The sequence below is a fragment of the Aotus nancymaae genome, unplaced genomic scaffold (genome assembly GCF_030222135.1).
Source record: "Aotus nancymaae isolate 86718 unplaced genomic scaffold, 86718_ANA_hifiasm-v0.15.2.pri h1tg000006l, whole genome shotgun sequence".
NCBI lineage: Eukaryota > Metazoa > Chordata > Mammalia > Primates > Aotidae > Aotus > Aotus nancymaae.
Genome location: NW_026988417.1, coordinates 91,114,067 through 91,137,123, shown reverse-complemented (window position 1 = coordinate 91,137,123; position 23,057 = coordinate 91,114,067). Strand labels below are relative to the sequence as shown.

The window sequence follows — 23,057 nt, the reverse complement described above, 5'->3', positions numbered from 1 at the left end:
TCAAAGAAAGGTGTGACTTGACCTAATAGCATCAGCACAGGAATACACTGCAAAGGGCTGAGATGACTAAGCAGCATGAAACCTTGTGAGTCAGTGCAAACTTTTGGAGGGTTGAACTCTAAGACAGAATTCAGGGAGGGGTATGATCTTCAAAGTTTAAGAACAACACAAGGAGAGAGCTGTGATTCACACAGCTGGCAAAGGATCCATAGGAATGTAATAAATTTGAAACTGGTGTTTAACTATTTTAAAAACTTATTCTAGAACAGCATTTTCCAAAGTATGTCCAATATAATAACAGATGCCACCTCCAAAAAGGATCCACGGTCAAACAGTTTTGGACTCAGTGGATTTGAATAAAGTTAAAGAGGTTTCTTTAGAATGTATTAATGTGTGCTGTGAATCTCAAAGGCAAAGAAAAAAGGATTTATTATTTCCATAACTCATCTACCTATGAAAGTCTTTCTTTGTGGAAGATTTCTTGGAATTATAATTTGATGAAACAAACTTGAAGAGCTGCTGCTCAAAAGTAATGATATCTACTTTAATGTTGGTTAAGTTTGAAAATAAATTAACAGCTCTGACCTGGAACTCATGCAATTAACACACTTTATAATTCTGATCATTAAAGTGCAAGAATCAAGGCTTCTTTGCTGCTTAGCAGCAGTATGCTCTCAATTGTAGGAAAGATATGTCAAGGTATTGAATTACAATCCTAAAGTTGTAATATAACTATAAAGTTGCAATCCTATATAATTTCAAGTTGTTTTCTGCTACACATACCCCCACCCACCTTTTCCTAAAAAGGTACTATGCTGTAGTTTTCATCTTTCAAAGAACCTGCACGGTGATGGGCATTTGAATTCTTCTTTTGGGGTATGGGGTAGAAGTGGGAGGTTACATGAGGGAAAGAGGAATCTATAATAAAATTCACAGAAGAGCCTCAAAATCTTCAAGTTTGTTTAATATTATAGCATTTAAATAGTTCTGGCTCCTAAATTCAGATGTTTCTAAGAAGCTGGGATGCATCTTTCTATGGACATATTTTTGTGTCCACGAATGGTTTGGTTATATAATTCTGTTAGTTGATACTGAGGATACTAGATTAATCAAGGTTTCCACTAGCCTTACTACCACATGTAACAGGAATTTATCTGAGAGTTCCAAATTCAGATGCCAGGATCATGTTTGTAAATTAGTTAATACAATTATGGTCTGCCAAAACTCTAAACCAAGCGTGTCCAACCTGTGGCCCAGGATGGTTTTGAATGTGGCCCAACACAAATTCGTAAGTTTCTTACAAGATTATGACATTTTTTTTGTCATTAAAAAAAATTTTTGCATAGGTTATTGGGGAACAGGTGGTGTTGGGTTACATGAGTAAGTTCTTTAAGCGGTGATCTGTGAGATTTTGGTGGACCCATCACCCAAGCAGTATACACTGCACCCTATTTGTAGTCTTTTATCCCTCACCCCCTTCTCACCCTTTACCCCTGAGTTCCCAAAGTCTGTTGTGTCATTCTTTTATGTCTTTGCATCCTCATAGCTTAGCTCCCACTTACAAGTGAGAACATATGATGTTTGGTTTTCTATTCCTGAGTTACTTCACTTAGAATAATAGTCTCCAATCTCATCCAGGTTGCTGTGAATGCCATTAATTCATTCCTTTTCATGGCTCAGTAGCATTCCTTTATATATATAACAGTTTCTTTCTCCACTTGTTGATTGATGGGCATTGGGTTGGTTCCACATTTTTGTAATTGTGAACTGTGCTGCTATAAACACGTGCGCAAGTATCTTTTTTTGTATAATGACTTCTTTTCCTCTGGGTAGATACCCAGTAGTGGGATTGCTGGATCAAATGGTAATCTACTTTTAGTTCTTCAAGGACTCTCCACACTGTTTTCCATAGTGATTGTATTGGTTCACATTCCCATCAGCAGTGTAGAACTGTTCCCTATTCACTATATCCATGCCAACATCTATTATTTTTTGATTTTTTGATTATGGCCATTCTTTCAGGAGTAAGGTGGTATGGCATTATGGTTTTGATTTGCATTTCCCTGATTGTTGGTAATACTGAGCATTTTTTCATATGTTGGCCACTGGTATATCTTCATTTGAGAATTGTCTATTCAAGTCCTTAGCCCGCTTCTTGATGGGATTGTTAGTTTTTATCTTGCTAATTTGTTTGAGTTTATTGTGGATTCTGGATATTAGTCCTATGTCAGATGTATAGATTGTGAAGATTTTCTAAACTCTGTTGGTTTTCTGTTTACTCTGCTGACTGTTCCTTTTGCCATGAAAAGCTCTTTAGTTTAATTAAGTCTCAGATATTTATCTTTGTTTTTATTGCATTTGCTTTGGGTTCTTGGTCATGAAATCCTTGCCTAAGCAAATGTCCAGAAGGGTTTTTTTTTCCCCCGATGTTATCTTCTAGAATTTTTAGTTTCAGGTTGTAGATTTAGGTTCTTGATCCATCTTGAGTTGATTTTTTTTTTTTTTTTGTAGAGAAATGAGGCTAGAGTTTTATTCTTCAATGCCAATTATCATAGCATCGTTTGTTGAACAGGGTGTCCTTTCCTCACTTTATGTTTTTGTTTGCTTTGTCAAAGATCAATTGGCTGTTAAGTATTTGGGTTTACTACTCAGTTCTTTACTCGGTTTGACTGGTCTATGTGCCTATTTTTATACCACTACCATGCTCTTTTGGTGACTATGACCTTATAGTATAGTTTGCAATCAGTTAATGTGATGCCTTCAGATTTGTTCTTTTTGTTTAGTCTTGCCTTGGCTATGTGAGCTCTTTTTTGGTTCCATATCAATTTTAGAACTGTTGTTTCTAGTTATATGAAGAATGATAGTATTATTTTAATGGGAATTGCATTGAATTTGTAGATTGCTTTTGGCAGTATGGTCATTTTCGCAATATTCATTCTACCCATCCATGAGCATGGGATGTGTTTTCATTTGTGTCATCTATGATTTCTTTCAGCAGTGTTTTGCAGTTTTCCTTGTAAAACTACATCTCCATGGTTAGGAATATTCCTAAGTATTTTATTTATTTATTTATTTATTTATTTGCATCTATTGTAAATGGGGTGAGTTCTTGATTTGATTCTCAGCTTTGTTGTTCTAGGTGTATAGAAGAGCTACTGATTTGTATACATTAATTTTGTATCTGGAAACTTTGCTGAATTTTATCAGTTCTGGGAGCTTTTTGGAAGAGTCTTTAGGGTTTTCTAGGTATAGAATCATATCATCAGCAAATAGCAACAGTTTGACTTCCTCTTTACTGATTTGCATGACCTTCATTTCTTTCTCTTGTCTGATTTCTCTGGTTAGCACTTCCAGTACTATGTCGAATAGAAGTGGTGAGAGTGGGCATTCTTATCCTGTTCTAGTTCTCAGAGGGAATGCTTTCAACTTTTTCCCATTCAGTATTATGTTGGCTGTGAGTCTGTAATAGATGGCTTTTATTACATTGAGGTATGTCCCTTGTATGCTGATTTTGCTGTTTTAATTATAAAGAGATGCTGGACTTTGTGGAATGCTTTTTCTTTGTCTATTGAGGTGATTGTGTGATTTTTGTTTTTAATTCTGTTTATGTGGTGTATTACATTTATTGACTTGCATATGTTAAACCATCCCTGCATCCCTGGTATGAAATCCACTTGATCATGGTGAGTTATCTTTTTGATACATTGTTGGATTTGGTTAGCTAGTATTTTCTTAGGGAGTTTTGCATTTATGTTCATCAAGGATATTGTTTTCTTTTTTTGTTATGTCCTTTCCTGGTTTTGGTATTAGGGTGCTACTGGCCTCATAGAATGATTTGGGGATAATTCCCTCTTTATCTTTTGCAATAGTGTCAATAGGATTGGTACCAATTCTTTGAATGTCTGGTAGAATTCAGCTGTGAATGGTCTGGTCCTGGACTATTTTTTTCTTCTTGGTAATTTTAAAATTACTATTTCAATCTTGCTGCTTGTTACTGGTCTGTTCAGGGTATCTAATTCTTCCTGATTTAAGCTAGCAAGGTTGTATCTCTCCAGGAATTTATTCATCTCCTCTAGGTTTTCTAGTTTTTGCGTGTAAAGGTGTTCATAGTAGACTTGAACGATCTTTTGTATTTCTGTGGTGTCAGTTGCTATATCCCCCATTTCTTTTCTAAGTGAGCTTATTTGAATTTTCTCTCTTCTTTTCTTCGTTATGGTCTATCAATCTTATTTATCTTTTCAAAGAATCAGCTTTTTGTTTCATTTATCTTTTTATTGTCTTTTTTGTTTCAATTTTATTTAGTTTTGCTCTGATCTTGGTTATTTCCTTTCTTCTGCTGGGTATGGGTTTGATTTGTTCTTGTTTCTCTGGTTCCTTGAGGTGTGACCTTAGATTGTCTATTTGTGAGCTTTCTGACTTTTTGATGTAGGCATTTCAGGCTATAAACTTTCCTCTTAGCAATGCCTTTGGTGTATCCCAGAGGTTTTGATAGGTTGTATCATTTACTGTTCAGTTTGAAGAATTTTTAAATTTCCATCTTCATTGTTGACCAGGTTATTTAATGTCCATGTATTTGCATGGTTTTTAAGGTTCCTTTTGGAGTTGACTTCCAGTTCTATTCCACTGTGGTCTGAGTATTTTGATAAAATTTCAATTTTCATAAATGTATCAAGGCTTGTTTTGTGGCCTATTATATGGTCTATCTTGGAGGAAGTTCCATTTGCTAATGAATAGAATGTATATTCTGTGGTGGTTGGGTAGAATGTTCTGTAAATATCTGTTAAGTCCGTTTGTTCCAGGGTATAGTTTAAATCCATTGTTTCTTTGTTGACTTTCTGTCTTGATAACCTGTTTAATGCTATCAGTGGAGTGGTGAAGTCCCCCACTATTATTGTGTTACTGTCTATCTCATTTCTTAGGTCTAATTTGGGAGCGCCAGTGTCTGGTGCATGTATATTTAGGATTGTGATATTTTCTTATTGAATGAGGCCTTTTATCATTATATAATGTCCTTCTTTGTCTTTTTGAACTGCTGCTGCTTTAAATTTTGTTTTGTCTGATACAAGAATAGTACTCCTGCTCACTTTTGGTGTCCATTTGCATGGAATGTCTTTTTCCACCCCTCTACCTTAAATTTATGTGAGCCCTTATGTGTTGGGTGAGTCTCTTAAAGGCAGCAGATGGTTGGTGAATTCTTATCTATCCTGCAATTCTGTTTCTTTCAGTGGAGCATTTAGGCCATTTACATTCAACATTAGTATTGAGATGTGAGGTACCATTCCATTCATCATGGTATCTGTTGCCTGTATATCTTGTTTTTTTTAAATTATATTTTTGTTTTGTAGGTCCTGAGAGATTTATGTTTTAAAGACGTTCTGTTTTGATGTGTTTCTGGGATTTGTTTCAAGATTTAGGGCTCCTTTTAGCAGTTCTTGTAATGCTGGCTTGGTAGTGGCGAATTCTCTCAGCATTTCTCTGAAAAGACTGTATCTTTCCTTCAATTATGAAGGTTAGTTTCACTGGATACAAATTTCTTGGCTGATAACTTGTTTTCTTTAAGAAGATTGAAGATAAGGCCCCAGTCCTTTCTAGGTTGTAGGGGTTCTGCTGAGAAATCTGCTGTTAAGTTGATAGGTTTTCCTTTATGGTTTACGTTGTGCTTTTGCCTCACAGCTCTTAAGATTCTTTCCTTAGTCTTAATTTTAGATAACCTGATGACAATATGCCTCGGCAATGATTTTTTTTGCAATGCATTTCCCAGGTGTTCTTTGAGCTTCTTGTATTTGGATGTCTAGGTCTCTAGCAAGGCTAGGGAAGTTTTCCTTGATTACTCCCCCAAATACGTTTTCCAAAATTTTGTTGTTGTTGTTGTTGTTGTTGTTGTTGGAGATGGAGTCTTGCTCTGTCACCCAGGCTGGAGTGCAGGGGTGCGATCTCGGCTTACTGCAACATTTACCTCCTGGGTTCAAGTGAGTCTCCTGCCTCAGCCTCCCTAGTAGCTGGGGTTATAAGCACATGCTACCATGGCTGACTAATTTTTGTATTTTTAGTAGAGATGGGGTTTCACCATGTTGGCCAGGCTGGTCTGGAACTCCTGATTACAAGTGATCCACCTGCCTTCGCCTACCAAAGTGCTGGGATTACAGGCAAGAGCTACTGTACCCAGACTGTTTTCTAAACTTTTAGATTTCTGTTCTTCAAATGCCTCAGGTGTTTGAGATTTTTTTTTTTTTAAGCCCATCGGCTATTGATAGTGTTAGTGTATTTTATGTGTGGCCCAAGACAATTCTTTTTCCAGTGTGGCCCAGGAAAATCCAAATGATTGTATATCCCTGACAACCACTGGTGGAGATTTTCTTGGAGTAGAGCAAAAAGATTAAAGATAATGACTCCAAAAAGCATGGGACAGTGGGCAAGTTTAGGGAGTGTTAGCTGCACCTCTTCCTATCATGTTTTATTTTGATGAATGGCATAACTCAATCTGGTGGTAAGCCCCAAACTTGGAATTATCTCTAAAACCACCTCCTCCTTTAATTCTACTGTTGAATCTATCAATTCTACCACCTATATCTTTCTCAAGTCTGTCTCTTCCATCCTCATGCTACTAGTTGAATAAACCATATGAAATTTGTATCAAAAATGGCTGAATATCAGCAATTTCAAATTGCTCAACTCAAAACCTTAATTCAGTCCTTTATCATCTCTCATGTCTATTTTTGCAATAACTGTTCTTTCTACCCCTATTAAACCCTAGATACATCTTTCTAAATGAAAACCAAATAATAGCACCTTGCTGCTTAAAACACTTTAAGTGCTCCCAAATTCTGTAAAAAATCAAATTCATATATCTTAACTTGGCATACAATTCACTCAATTCAGTTTTCAACCTCTCTGGCCACTGTCTCTCTCCACACTCTATGTTCCAGCAATACTGCTTTATTTGCAGTTTCCTTCTAAAATTATGCTGTTTTACATCTCTGTGCTTTTGTACATCCTGTTGTCTTTGCCTGAAAAGGCCCTTTCCTCCATTCTCTTTCCCTTCTCCTCCTGAGAGATTTCTAGTTAACCTCTAAAATAGCACTCCTTCTATGACACCATCCCAGACCACCCAGACAGTGTGTTCGCCTTTCTTTCCTCTGCTACAACAGAATAGCATATGTAGCTTTAATGCTGTACTTTAGCTGTTTTTGTCAGTCCCCTCAATAGACAGTTAATTCCTTTACAGAAACACTATCTTGTAGTATTTATACTGCAATAACTCAAATAATAACATGATGGAGAAGGGGTAAAAGGGGTACCAAAGAGGCCATTTTGTTATTCTCTTTTGACAACATCCATCTTGCCAACATACTACTTGGTCCTGTATCAATGAAAATGTATGAGCTTTTAGGGTGGTCTGGGTGAGACAGGTAATAGGAAGGTCCTAGTTAACAGCTGCTTTTCCCCAGGGAAAGTTCTCAAGATTTAGTATCTGATGGGGAAGAACACTCCTGAGGCTAACCAGCTGAGATAGCTATTATGGCGAAGCCAATTATTTATATGAAAGAGATTTATGCAAGTCAAGAACAGCTTTACTTTTACGCTTTTTCTCTTGGCATCTTCTTATCTGTTCTAAAAATAAATGAAAACAGCTGGTGGATTTAAGTTCTAAACTTTCTCTTCATATATAATCACTACTGAAGTGTAAAAGAGAAATGATCGAAAGGGTCACCTTAGAAAACAGTATTAAAGGCTGGGTGTGGTGGCTCACGCATGTAATCCCGAGGTGGGCAGATCATGAGGTCAGGAGTTTGTGGCCAGTCTGGCCAACATCGTGAAACCCCGTCACTACTAAAAATACAAAAATTAGCCAAGTGTGGGTGGCACGTGCCTATAATACCAGCTACTCGGGAGGCTGAGGCAAGAGAATTGCTTGAACCCGGAAGGTGGAGGTTGCAGTGACCTGAGATTGCATTATTGCACTCCAGCCTGGATGACAGAGCAAGACTCTGTCTCAAAAAAAAAAAACAAATCAGTATTAAAAAAATTTTTAAAGCATATAATCTAGATACCAAATCAACTGCTGAACTGCTGGGTACTCACTATTGTGATCTTTAAAATAGTTCATTTGTTCATTCATTGGTTACCTACCATGTGCCAGACAGCTGCACAGCCATAAGAATGTATTTTTTTCTAACTTTCTGAGTTCTGGGCATCATATACTATCTAGATATCATTTAATTTCTAAAAATCAGTAGCCTGCATGGTCAATGCCTGGCACAAAGAAATGTTTGACGCTGATGCTGGTAATGGTGGTGGTAACAATAGCAGCAGTGACAGCAACCTCCATTTAGTGTTTCCTATGTCCCATGTACCAGCTGAGCACATTACATACATGATCTCACTGAATTTTCACAAACTTTCAGGTAAATATTATCCCAGTTGTTAGGACCTACAATGCTGGGTTTCTTAAAAAAAGACACTCTAAAGTTTTCTAGTGCAGAGTTTCCTCTGGAACTTACTTTTGATTTACTGTGTCGTATAAGGGCAGACAGCAGTCTGTTTGACTCCCCCATCACACCAGCATGATCTTTGGCTTCACACCATTCCACCAAACGCTCCACTAACTTAACATTCTTTCCCAGTTGTTCAGCAGCTTCTGCTATAGGAAGAAGGCAAACCAAGGAATGAATCACTAACAATCAGCTGAAATAATTCATAAAGATTTAAGAGTGTGAAGGAGAAATATGTCTAAAAAAACACAGCACAGTAACTTCATTAAAGCTAGAACTGCAAATACTCCTTATGTGATGGGCTATTTGGCTTTTTCTCTAACACTGTGAAATTAGATACAAAATGCAAAAACAAATGACTTCATACTCTTTTGGTTAAGTCTGCTAATCTGTCAGTGCTCTGGCAGACTACAGTGCGGAGTTCTTAGAAGGAGTCTATGCAATCAATATAGAAAGAGGTTTAGAACTTAGAAATAAGTAAATAAACATAATTCATTCCTAGGAGTGGTTTTGACTGCTGTTTCTGCAAATAGAAAAATGTTCTCCCTGTCTGCAAGACAGATTTAAAAAATTTTTGACTGTCACAATAATGAAATTTGATTTAGAAGCCAAGGTAAAAATGGATATAGTATGCCAAAGCACACAACCTCCCCACCCCACCAGAAACTGATAATAAAGCAACCTAAAACCAGGATTATAAGTACTAACAAGTAGAAATATGGTATAATTTCTATTTAAAGTCAATTATAGGCTGGGCGTGGTGGCTCATGCCTGTAATCCCAGCACTTTGGGAGGCTGAAGTGGGTGGATCACTTGAGGCCAAGAGTTCAAGACCAGCCTGGGTAACATGGTGAAACCCCATCTCTATTGAAATTCCAAAAAAAAATTAGCCAGGAGTTGTGGAGCATGCCTGTAATCCTGGCTACTGAGGTAGAAGTTGCAGTGAGATGACATTGTGCCACTGCACACCAGTCTAGGCGACAAAGCAAGACTCTGTCTCAAAAATAAATAAATAGTCAGTTATAACAAGCACACAAATTAATAAATGGAGTTCCAAAACCAATTTTATAATCTTTTATTTGCTGTTTATTTTTATGATTATATAATCCTGAAAGCTAAAAATGAGTCCTTTTTCAACTAGAGGCACATTAAGACTATTATATCAAAAATACAAGTTAGGGAAAACATTTCTTTTACCTTGAGCATCTATTAACATTCTTAATGTTCCCAGAAGTTTGAACTGAACAGGGGGCATTTCAGATTTAAGAAATTTCAAAACTGTCTCTGTGACCCCAGCTGATAACATCTTTGCTTTATTTATAACTGGAGAAAAAGAAAGACCATGGTTAAAAATGGTATTAGCATTCCTGTTGATAAACATTCAATTCAATACACATTTATTGTGTGTCTTTAAGATCCGTGTTATATTTTTCCATTTAGAAACAATCCTGTTACTTTTCTGTCAATTTTAAGAATGGAATCTAGTGTTTGTGTGTGCCTATCCTATTTGTGTATAAGCGCATAACAGAAAATATACTTTCTGGCTTTTTAAACCCAATTCGAAACATTTACTTACATAGTTTGTAAAGAAAATCTGAAAATGTTACCCTCTTACAACAAAAAACATAATTCTGTTTTTGATCCAACTGTATTAATATAAATGTTACAGACATTAATAAACGTTACTATCCTATACAAACCAAGTTGAATTCAACTGGATTGGATCATCATATAATTATACTATTTCATCTAACCAGAAATTTACTTTTAGAAAGTAGAATAAAAGAATAGTTTTAACTATCTTTTGTATTATTTTCCATAATAATGTGATTTCGTAACTTCCAAAGACACATTAAGGCTATTTTTTAAAAACTGTCTGCTTACAGGAAAATAACAACAACAACTGAAAGTCATTCTTCACTAAAGATGCGTATGGCCTGGTGCAGTGGCTCTCACCTGTAATCCCAGCACTTTGGGAGGCCAAGGTGAGCAGACTGCTTGAGCCCAGGAGTTCAAGACTAGCCAGGGCAACATAGTGAGATCAGGTTTCTACAAAAAATAAAAAATCAGGCTGGGCGTGGTGGCTCATGCCTGCAATCCTAGCACTTTGGGAGGCCGAGGTGGGTGGATCACGAGGTCAGGAGATTGAGACCAGCCTGGCTAAAACAGTGAAACTCCGTCTCTACTAAAAATACAAAAATTAGCTGGGCCTGGTGGCATGTGCCTGTAGTCCCAGCTACTCGGGAGGCTGAGGCAGGAGAATCACTTGAACCCAGGAGGGAGAGGTTGCAGTGAGCTGAGATCACACCACTGCACTCCAGCCTGGCAACAGAGCAAGACTCTGTCCCAAAAAAAAAAAAAGTTAGGTGGACATGGTAGCACATTCCTGTAGTCCCTGCTACTCAGGAGGCTGAGGTGGGAGGACAACTTGAGCCTAGAAGGTAGAGGCTGCGGTGAGCAAAGATTGCATCACTGCATTCTAGTGTGGGTGACAGAGTTAGATCCCATCTCAAAATAACAACAAAAAAAACCAAACTTAAGAAAGCTTAACTATACAACATGATGAAAATCTAAGAGTCTGCAATAGGTAATAGGATGTCTGAATGAAGGCAATGATTATTCTTGTACCGTCTCACAAAACTTATTTAACATATGATCTCCACTTACTAGTATGAAAAAATGTGAACAAAGTCAAGACTATTTAAATTTTCTTCATCAGAGCAGGTTCACAAATCACATACAATAAATGGCTTCCCCAAATGATGGATTTTACTTTTTACACAGCTGTCTTCTATTCTTAAGACTTACCTGGAATGGCCAGGTTTCTGAGGGCACTTAGTGCTGCATGCTGTACTGTTACATTTCCATCTTCTACATGTCTGTCCAGTAAATCCATAAGTTTTTCTACAATCCCATTGTCTACCATATGAATACAATTTCCATCTGAAAAAGAAAAAAAACATTTTTTCTTCTTCTTTAAAATTTCTATAAATATTTTACACTACTGATATCTGCCTATTATCTACATCAGGGAAAATGGAGCTATACAATAAAATGAATTCCAAATCTTTCTCCCATCAGATTTATAGGTTTTTCTGTTTTCTGAGTGACAAGTATTATAAAAATTCTTAAACTAGATAAAATTTTAAAAATTAGAAAAATTACCAGAAAAATCCTTAGAGATAATATATCAGAAATAGAAACATATGGTTAGAATGTCCAATGTTTTTCATTTATTTTGATGAATGCTTGTGTTCTGCCAATGTTACAGTGATAGTACTCTACTTTCTGTTATGGCTGATACCTAATTTCTTTTTCAAACATTTACAAAGCACAAAGAATATTATAATGAATATATTATAATGAACTATTATAAATTTATCCCGTATCTAGTTTCAATAATTATCCATATTATGCCCCTCTTACCTACATTATTAGGGAGTCACTCTCAAAAAGGAGTAAAAATGAAGTCAGCCATTATGATATATACCATCAGTGTGTATTGAAAGACAATTAAACTAAAAAGAAAAATAACCAATATTTCCTAGACATAGATTTCCTGGGCAACAGAGAATGAGTTTCTAGACTGTATTTGAGTTTTTTAGGAGTGCCAGATTTCATAAACATAGAAGTCTGGTACCCCCTGAAATATTATTAAACTAAATTAAATATTCTACATGAAGTCAGAGGATTATTCATACTTAAATTTTATGAGCTTAAAAGTGTAAGTTGAGGCACAATAATTCTAGAATGAATACTCAGATAATTAGATCCAAAATAAAATCACTAGGCAAAAGAGAGCAGATGTATACTAGAATGGGATTCAAGCTTACTAAGCTCTGAAGTATAAAGTATTCAAAAGAAGTACTTCATGACCTTTAAACTCTTAGAATTTAGTTGAATTGCATGAAATATGTAATTTGTTAGGAATGTCACTGTAAGTATTTCAGAGTTCTGAAAAATTAAGTTAGCAGCATACACACATATTACACAAACTTCTGAATTGTTCCAGTTTTAGTATATGTGATGGCAAAGCAAAAATAAACAAATATGGAATATTTGACTAACAAAGGAGGAACGAATATGCTTACCATTTCTGGCAAAATTTGCAATTGCCAATGCTCCAGCAAGCTGTAGCTGGTGGTTATTTGATGGAATCCAAGAAAGCACCCTTTGAAATACATTGCCTTTTCCTCCTTCAAATAACTTCTGCATGGATTCATCTGGAGGTAAATGAAACGAACAGTTAGGCAAGAGAAAAATAACTAGGAGTAACAAATTCATATTCTTGGGTGAATATCCAACGGGGAAACTATATACCTCAGAAAGTATTACATTCATAATGGGAAAAGTAATGATTCTTTTTATAATAATCTTTTAATAGATACTAGACAATAGAGCTTAGCATCTTTCTAGTCCAAGTCCCAGGGAGCCATCTAGCTTTTCTTCAGTCCCTTGGTGCCAAAGCTATCTCTTCTGTGTGACAGCTCTTCAAATATTGGAAGATAGTGAAGACACTTCTTTTTCGGATTCATTATATCTGGTTCTATCAATGATGTGTTTAAAATGTCAAAATCATCACCTCAACAGCATGTGAGATAGAAAAATGAGAAAATGCCTAGGGTGGTATTTACAGAAGAGATAATAAATTTTAAAAACTCTGATAACCACATTCTCTGGCTGGCATAAATTACAACTCACCTCCAAGTAGTAATAAAACCATGAGATCTGAACCAGTTTTGAGCTCAGTAATGTCATCTTCTTTGTCACTATCCACTTTTTGCTGAACAATCTCTAGTAGACACTCTACTAGGCCTGCTTCAACCAGCTGTAGTTTAATAGCATCTAAAGAACAATGTGAACAAAATAACCAAACTTTGAGATAAATAGGAGCTCTCATATAAGCAATCCATTACAAAGAATAAGAAACTAAGAAAATGCATGATTTAGATAATACATTTTAGATACTCAAACCTTCAAAGTAAACTATCTTGATAGTTCAGTTTACATATACAAAAAACTTTATTTCATTTTTCCATTTGAAATTATGTTGCATTTTTCACAATGTCTTGCAGCATCTAAGCAAATTGATACTCAACTCTGAAGGCAACTAATATCACTCCACTATTAGTCTACATATTATGCTCGTGTTTAAAGGGCAAGCTATAAGGTACTATAAAACAGGGCTGGGCATGATGGCTCACACTTGCAATCCCAGTGCTTTGGGAGGCCAAAGCAGGAGGACTGCTTGAGGCCAGGAGTTCCAAGGTTACAGTAAGCTACGACTGTACCACTGCACTTCAGCCTGGGCAATAGAGTGGCTCTGTTTATAAAAATAAAGTCATGTTTTTTGTTTTGTTTGGTTTTTCTTTTAAGATGGAGTCTTGCTCTGTCTCTCAGGCTGCAGTGCAGTGGTGCAATCTCAGCTCACTGTGACCTCTGCCTCCTCGGTTCAAGCAATTCTCTGCCTCAGCCTCCCAATTAGCTGGGATTACAGGTGTCTGCCACCATGCCAGGCTAATTTTTGTATTTTTAGTAGAGATGGGGTTTCACCAGCTTGGCCAGGCTGATCTTGAACTCCTGACCTCGTGATCCACCCACCTCGGCCTCCCAAAGTGCTGGAATTACAGGCGTGAGCCACTACACCTGGCCAATAAAGTCATGTTTTAAAAAGGGCTCAGGTTTTCATTAATTTAAAGCTTTCTTGAGTGCTGAGTGCACGGTGGTTTACTAAATGCTGTTTCTGAATATGTTTCAAAATGTTCATGATAAAAGTTAAAAAAAATAACTCTGAAGCTCTCTGATGGCTAACCATAAAATAAGGTACTTTAGAGACAGAATTTACATCCCAATTATATTTTAAAAACTGATCTTCATAGGAAACTCCACTCCCAGATCAAAACTTTTTACTTCTAATATCTTTAAGCATTCTTTCACTATAACACTTATTTCATTGAAGACCTTTTATTTGCATCCACATCTGTCTCCATATATCTCCTGAGCAGATATACCATAGTCATCTTTGTATTTTAACCTAAACTGGCCTATCTAAATGCTTTGAATGTACTTGATACTCCTTAAGATAAATGCTAATCAACTGACCTTAAAAATACATTTGCAACACAGATTTTTTTTGTTTAAGAGATAGGGTCTCTCTCTATTGCCGAGGCTGGAGTGCAGTGGTGTGATCATAGCTCACTGGAGCCTTGAACTCCTGGGCTCAAGCAATCCTATCTCAGCCTTCTGAGTAGCTGGGACTAAAAGTGCACACCGTCATGCCTGGCTAATTTTTAAACTTTTTTGTAGAGAGAGGGTCTTGCTATGTTGCCTAGGCTGATCTTGAACTCCTGGCCTCAAGCAATCTTCCTGCCTTCACCTCTCAAAGTGCTAGGATTACAGGCATGAGCCACTGTACCTGGCCAGACACTTTTAAATTTAAATTTTATTTTTTAGCTAGATTTTATTTTAGTCATTGGTTTCCCTAAGCTGTATATGCATCCATATATGGCAACTGCAGCTTCAGCTTATTGAGGAAAAATAAAGACTTTAAAAATAAATACTTAAGACTTTCAGGCAATTTTAATTTCTTAAAACTTAGCTTTTTTTAATCACTAGAATCACTGATCTTCTTTTAAATATTATCTTAGAATACACAGAGCATTCAACCTGGAATATTTCTTTAGAAGGTACACTTGCACTGTGCCATGCTAAAAGTAGGGCGTTTCCTTGGTTACAGAATGCTAGGGGTAGAAATGTGTGGCGACTAGAATTAAAAACTATGATGAAAAAGCCTTACTAAAAACCTTGAACTATACAAATCCCAGCTTATGCTGAAATCACTCTCCTTCCTGTACTGAGAAAATCAAGGATGATACATGCAAAGAATTATATGTCCAAAAACAAGCCTTCAAAGGTATCATTCTATCAATTGCATAATTATAAAACAGATGTGAAGGCAGAAGGGAAAACAGTAATAAAATATAAACACATTGTTATTTTGAAATACTGCAAAGAAAGTTAGGGGTAATTTTATGGCATAAAATTGACTGAAGGTCACAATAAAGTTTTTACTTTGCCACATCACCAATGTGATGAATAACAAATTTCTCCCTAAAAAATAGGACCTAAGACATTTAAGAAATTTTAAATGTGTCAATATTGTAGTTTTAAAATTCTAATTTATTTTTTATTTGTATTTTTTTGAGACAGGATCTTGCTGTGTTGTCCAGCTGGTCTTTAACACCTGGGCTCTAGCAATCCTCCTGCCTTGGCCTCTCAAAGTGCTGGGATTATTTGTGTGAGCCACCATGCCCAGTCTTAATGTGTCAATATTAAAGTTTATAGATAATCTCTTCTCACAATTTGATTGAAATCAAATATTTGAAAACAAATATATGTGGCTTAAACTACCTTAATTAGGATTAGTAAGATATTCTGCCAAAGCAGACAGCATAGCACATTTATCAACACCATTCTGTCCAAGGACATGTATCTATCATAACTATTTACACATATATTTATGAATGTACACATATATGTATCACGTATGAATTATATATGGGTATTTTAAAAGCTTTTTTAAAGGGTGAAAGAAAAATACAAATGCAGAAAAGTGGGTAATATATGCAAGTTAAATTTATTATTAGAAAGCAAATAACCATGTATCTATCACCTAGATCAAGAAATTCATTGCAAACAACCCAGGAAGCCTATCTCTGCATTTGTTTCTGATCACAAACCCCTTCCTTCATTTCTCTCAAATCATCCGGATTATTTTGGTAATCACTTCCATATTTGCATTGTTTTACCAAGTAAATAATAATTCTTAAAAACTACAGTTTAGTTTTACCTTTTTTTTTTTTTAAACTTTATATAAATGGAATCATACAACATGTATTTTTCAGTGTTGGCTTTTTCCTTTCAACATTATGAGATCCATCCACAGTAATGGTTATAGCTGTCTTCATTCCTTTTCATAACTCTCTATTTTTCTATTATATTAATATACTATGATTTATTCTACTGTTAAAGGATATTGATTGTTTCCAATTTTTCATTATTGTAAATAATGTTCCTTTGAACATTCCTTTAACAGCTCCTGGTGCACATGTGCACAAGGTTCTGGGTATACTTCTAAGCACAGAATTGCTGGATCTATTGCTTCAACTTCAATGGATGCTACTTCACAAATTGTACCAATTTACACTCCCACTGTTCCACACCCTCATCAATGGTTGGTTTATGAGACTTTCCAACGGGTGTATAGTGGTATTTTATTGTAGTTTTGTGTTACCTAAGAGTGAACATTTTCATATCTATATTAAGTCTGTTGGAATCTATTTTTGTCAAGTGCTTAATCAAATGTTTTGCACATTTTCCCACTGGGTTTTCTACATTTTTCTTAATGATTTGTAGGAGTTTTTATACATTGTATACACAAGCCCTCTGTCAGTTATATGTTATAATTATATTCTCTCAACCAGTCTTGCTTTTCACTCTTAATGGTGTCTTTAAGAAAGGAGTTTTAACTTTTATTTATTTGTTTTTGGTAGAGATGAGGCCTCACTATGTTGCTCAGGCTGGTCTCAAACTCCTGGCCTCAAGCGATCCTCCTGTCTTGCCCTCCTAAAGCATTTGGATTACAGTCATGAGCTACCAGGCTGGTCAGAAGTTTTTACTTTTAAATTAACCAATGTATCAATTTTTTCCTTTGTGATTAGAGCTTTTTGTGACCTAAGAAAAGTATTTCAAGGCCATAGTGATATTCTCCTAGCTTACATTTTAGGACAAAGTTTCTGAAGTTTTAACTTTCACATTTAGGTTTATAATCTCTCTGGAACTAATTTTTTTATATTTTTTAATAGTCCACAGTTTTTATCTTTAAAACACCCATTATGCTATGAATTCATAGGGAAGAGGTTCCAACAGCTCAGGGTCCCTTCCGTTGTTTCTCACAAAATGAACTTCTCTAGGTTGAGCAGGCTGTTCCTTCCTTCTTTTTCTTTTCCTACCTTTCCGTCACGTGTTTCAGGGAGGTATTTTGGCTCTTGAGTGCTTAATATGCTCATTATCCACATTAATTCTTTTGGCAACAATCTTGCCCTTAACTTGTTTGTTTACAACAATGCCAATACCATGCTGGGTAACACGGTAGACTATTTTGGTTTTCCATGGTAACATTTGTGGGGCATTCTTTTTTTGAACAGGATGCATTCCCCTGATGTCTACAATATCACCTTTCCTGCAGATGTGATATGTGGCTAAAGGAACAACATCCTGTATATGTGAATATATGTGGCTAAAGGCCTGTTTTCTAAAAGGCCTACAAAGTACATATCAGATGCTTCTCCTCTTTCCCTTTGTGTTCATCATTTTGGTAAATTACTGGAAGGTGGTAGTTCCAACCAAAAGGGCTATCCAATATATTTTTCACATTTTAATTTGTTATCTCTGTATATAGAAATTCTTGTTTTTTGCCAGTAATGTAACAAAATTCTGATTTTGAAAAATGATCTGTGAAACGAATCTACACATCCTTTTGAATTAAATATGCATATCACATCATATATGAATAATGACAGTTTTATTGCTTTCTTTATCTTAATTTTTTTTTTCTTAATGCACTGGATACTTCTTACAATACAATATATGGAAGTGGGGACGATCCCTCTTGTCCCAATCTCAGAGCAAATGCTTTTTTATTTCACCATTGAGTATGATGTTTTCTGCAGGCTTCTGACAGATATCCCTTTCAGACTGAAGACCTTTCTAGTGCTGTTTTCCTAAGAGTTTTTAAAAATATTGAATGGACAGTTAATCTTATGAAAGTTTATGTTTTTTGAATCTTAGAAGATCATGGTTCTCCCCTTAAATATTTTAAGGTGATCAATTATACTGGTTGCATTTCAAATATTATGTTACACTTTCAGAATGAATGCAATTTGGTGTGATTAATTTTTAAACATATTACTAGAGTACATTTGCTAAAATTTTAGGAGAAATTTTAGATCTATGTTAATAGTGAGACCAGCCTTTAATTTTCATTCACGTAGTATCTTTTTTGAGATTTGGTGTAAAGGTTTCAGTAAAATAAATTGGTAAGTGTATTTGCTTTTCTTATTCTCTGGAAGAATTTTTAAGGTAACATTACTCAGCTTTTCCATTCTTAAATTATTCATACTTAAAAATATATTGGCATCAGGCCAGGTGTGGTGGCTCATGCCTGCAATCCCAGCACTCTGAGCTGAGGGAGGTGGATTACCTGAGGTCAGGAGTTCAAGATCAAGCTGGGTAATATGGTGAAACCCTGTCTCTACTAAAAATACAAAGAAAAATTAGCTGGGCTTGGTGATGGGCACCTGTAATCCCAGCTACTCGGGAGGCTGAGCCAGGAGAATTGCTTGATCCTGGGAGGTGGAGGTGGGAGTGAGCCGAGATGGCGTCACTGCACTCCAGCCTGGGTAACAAAGCGAGACTCCATCTCAAAAAAAAAAAAAAAAAATTATATATATATGTATACACACACACACACACACACACACATACATACATACATATATGGGCATCAAATTGTTCATAATATCCTCTTAATAGCTGTAAGAGACGTGGTAAGTTCTCCTCTCATATTCCTAATTTTGGTTAATTATGCTTTCTCTCTCTTTTCATTATTAATCTTACTAGGGGTTTACCAATTCCACTCTCTTTTCAGACTCAACTGTAGCAATTATATGTTTGTGTTGCATTGTATGTTTTCCATTTTATTAATTTCAGCTCTTTATATTCCTTATGCTTAATTTTTTAAAAAAATTTCAACAGCTTTAGTGGTACAAGTGGTTTTTGGTTACATGGATGAATTGTATAGTGGCAAAGTCTGATTTTAGTGCACCCGCCATCTGAATAGTGTACACTGTACCCAATAAGTAATATTTTTATCCCTCAACCCTCTCATCTCATTCCCTCCCTCCTGTCTCCAACGTCCTTTCTACCACTCTGTATGCCTTTGTGTACCCATACCTTAGCTCCCACTTATAAGTGAGAATATGCGACATTTGGTTTTGATTCCCGAGTTACTTCACTTAGAATTAATGCCCTCCAGTTCCATTTAAGTTGCTGCAGACACATTATTTCCTTCTTTTTTATGGCTGAATAGTATTCCATGGAGTGTGTGTGTATGTGTGTGTATGCACTCCATTTTCTTTGTCTACTCATCAATTGGTGGACACTTACGTTGATTCCCTATCTTGCCTTCCACTTTTTAAAGAATACATATTGCTTGTGGATTTTGTCAACATTGTTGTATTTTATTCCAGTTAACTACTTAAAAATTTTTTTTGTATATTTAGGGAGTACAAGTGCAGATTAACAAAATTAATAGAACACTGGCTAGATTAACCAAAAAAAAAAAAAAAAAAAAGGAAGGGAAGATTCAAATAAGCACAATCAGAAAAACAAAGGTGACATTATACCTGATACCACAGAAATACAAAAAGATTATCAGAGACTACTATGAGCATATTCACACAAATTAGAAGGTGAGAGCTGAAAAATTACCTTTGGTTTTTTGGGTTTATATTTTCTTTCCCCTAAATTCCTGAGATGAATACTGACAGCTCATTGATTTTAGTTGTTTTCCTTTTCTAATATAAGCATTTATAGCAAAAACTTTTCCTCTGAAAATGGCTTTACTTGTATCACATAAGATTTGAGATATAGTGTTTTCATTTTCACTACTAGAAAAATTTCTAATTTCCATTAAAATTGTTTTTTGATCTCTGAGGTATTGGAAATTTATTTTTTTTTAACTATATAAACATACAGAGATTTTCTGGTTTTCTTTTTATAACTGGTTACTAGACAACTCAGGTCAAAGAAATACTTTGTATGATAGCAATCTTTTGAAATTTCTTTCTTTTGTAACAAGCATACATGTTCTTAAATGTTTTGTATGTACTTGAGAGAGCTCTGCAGTTGAAGTGTCCTAAAATAGGTCCATTAAATCAATTTTCTTAATCATGTTGAAATTTTCTGTAACCTATTTTTCTATCTGCTTATTATTGAGGTATTAAAATTGCTCATGATATTTGTGGATTTGTCTATTTCTCTTCATAGTTCTGAATGTTTTTGCTTCGTATGTTTTTGGATAATGCATAATGGTTATTTTTTTCTAGGTGAATTGGACCCTTTATTACTTAAGTCACCCCCTCCCCCTTTTTTTTTGAGATGGAGTCTCACTCTGTCACCCAGGGTGAAGGGCGGTGGCGTGATCTTGGCTCACTGCAACCTCTACCTCCCAGGTTCAAGTGATTCTCCTGCCTCAGCCTCCCAAGCAGCTGGGACTACAGGCGTCCACGACCATGCCCAGCTAATTTTTGTATTTTCAGTAGGGACAGGGTTTCACCATATTGCCCAGACTGGTCTCGAACTCCTGACCTTGTGATCCACTCACCTCTGCCTCCTGAAGTGCTGGGATTATAGGCATGAGCCACTGCACCTGGCCAAGTCACTCTCTTTATCTCTAGCAAGTCTTTTCATCTTAAAATCTATTTTACTTGATATTAACATAACTACCCCAACCTTCTTTAGGTTTCAGTGATATATTTTTTCCATCCTATTATTCTCAATCTTTTAAATCTCATATTTAATAAGTATTGCTTAAGTAGTATAGTTGTTTATTTTAAAACACAAGTGACAAATGGTCTTTTAATTAAAGCATTTGGGCCACATACATTTAACATAATTACTGAAACACTGTGTCTTAAAACTATTTTTATACTCTATTTGTCTTCTATGATTCATGTTCCTTTTTCTTTCTCTTTTTTCTTGTTTTACATTCCTAGGGTATTAAAAAAATCTTTCCATAAGTCCTTCTATTCACTTGGTAGTTATACATGATTTTTAAAAATTATTTTAGTAGTCACCATAAAAGTTGAAGGGATTAAATAACCAGAGTCTTCCAGATAACACAAGTGGCTTAGGACTCTAACTCCTTTTATGTCTCCTTATTTATATGCTCAGTCTGTGGTATATTTTTAAAGCATATGAATGTACATTTTAAACATCACAATAAATAATTTTTAAAATATATTAAATGTTTGTAAGATTTACCTACATAATTACTAGTTTTTTTTGGTTTTTATTCTCTCCTGCATCTATATCATTTTCCTTCTGACAAACCACATTTATAATATCTGACTTTCATTGTTGCTGTTGAGAAGATAGCTGTCAGCCAAAATGTTGCTACTTTGAACATAATAATTTTGTCATTGGTTTTCTATATTTTCAGTATAACTTATCTAGATGTGGATTTCTTTTTATCATATTTTGGATTCAAAGGACTTCTTGGATCTTTGGTATTTTTCATAATTTCTGATAAATTCTTTGCCAAAATTTCTTCAAATATTGCCTCTGCATACCCCGCTCCCTACCTTCTCTACTCTCCTTCTGGGATTCCAAAAAATGTGTATGAGAACCTCTTACTTTATCCTCTGACCTCTTATTCTCTTTTATGTAAATAGGTTCTTCTTTCCTTTTAGTTCATATTGCATTTCTTTCCAACCCATTTTCCAATTCACTGGTTCTCTAATTCAACAGTACCTATTAAAACAGCTATTAAAACCCCCATTGGATTCTTAATTTTGGTTATATTTTTCAATTCAGAAATTTCATTTGTTTTCTTAAATCTCCTATGTCATTTTTTAAAAATAGTTTTTTAATTCCTTCTAAATTTTTAAGCTTGCTTTTACCTCTTTGAACACAATAGACATACCTGTTTTGAATCAGTGTCTAATAATTCCAGTATCTGAAGATTTGCTGCTGTTGCCTATTCTTACTTACAGTTTGTTTTGTCTCATGTATTAATATCTGGTTCTCTTTGAATACATGTTAGACATTATATTTGAAAAATTACCAACATGGAATGGTTTGTTTCCTCTGATTCATGCTTATTTCTACGATGTATCTCTTAACATTTTCATGCCCAAGAAAAGAGTGGTAACCAGTATCTTCACTGTTGGCAGGCCTGAAACTCCAGCTTTTATCTCCTTTGCCTTACAAGTGTATGAAAGAAGAGTTTAGCCTCTCAACTGCCTTTTCCAGAACGGCACAAGAATGTGTTAGCTACAGAAGTATCTAAGATTTTAAAATCAAAGGAACCTGGAAAGTTGCTTTGACCAATGTAAATAACATAGCTATGGAGCAGATAACATAGCTAAAATTAGAGATAAGCAAAATAAAACATATCACTAATAAAACAAAGAATGTTTTTTAGTCAAATAGCTGGCAATTAAATAATACTAGGAAAAAAATTTAAAGTATATATGACCAAAAATCCAAAGGTGCATTTATTTTTCTCACCGTTTTCTGCCAATGGAGCAAGAACTTCAAAAATCATTTCTCTCTTATCATGTTCTATTTGTTTCTTGAAGAGTTTTACCAACTCTTCAGCAATGTTTGTACTGGCAAACTGTTCTTTACTTGACTCTGTAAAATAAAAAAGAAAAACTTAAACCAAATTAAACAGAGAAACTGTTTTCTATTACTTTCAATACTTGGTCATTTTGTACCATT

General features: G+C 35.3%; 1 protein-coding gene across 6 annotated transcripts in view; it reads right to left on the bottom strand.

Moving 5' to 3' along the window:
- Positions 1 to 23,057, bottom strand: part of RAP1GDS1 (Rap1 GTPase-GDP dissociation stimulator 1) — a 195,143-nt gene that overhangs the window by 10,599 nt on the left and 161,487 nt on the right. For 5 of the 6 annotated variants that reach the window (XM_021666783.2, XM_021666784.2, XM_021666786.2 and 2 more), the window contains 6 exons: positions 22,845 to 22,970; positions 13,194 to 13,337; positions 12,584 to 12,715; positions 11,301 to 11,435; positions 9,690 to 9,815; positions 8,502 to 8,641 (listed from right to left, as the gene is read on the bottom strand). In XM_021666783.2, coding sequence (XP_021522458.1) covers positions 8,502 to 8,641; positions 9,690 to 9,815; positions 11,301 to 11,435; positions 12,584 to 12,715; positions 13,194 to 13,337; positions 22,845 to 22,970 — 803 coding nt within the window. The remainder of the gene's footprint in view (positions 1 to 8,501; positions 8,642 to 9,689; positions 9,816 to 11,300; positions 11,436 to 12,583; positions 12,716 to 13,193; positions 13,338 to 22,844; positions 22,971 to 23,057) is intronic. The other variant, XM_021666785.2, reaches the window with a different exon arrangement.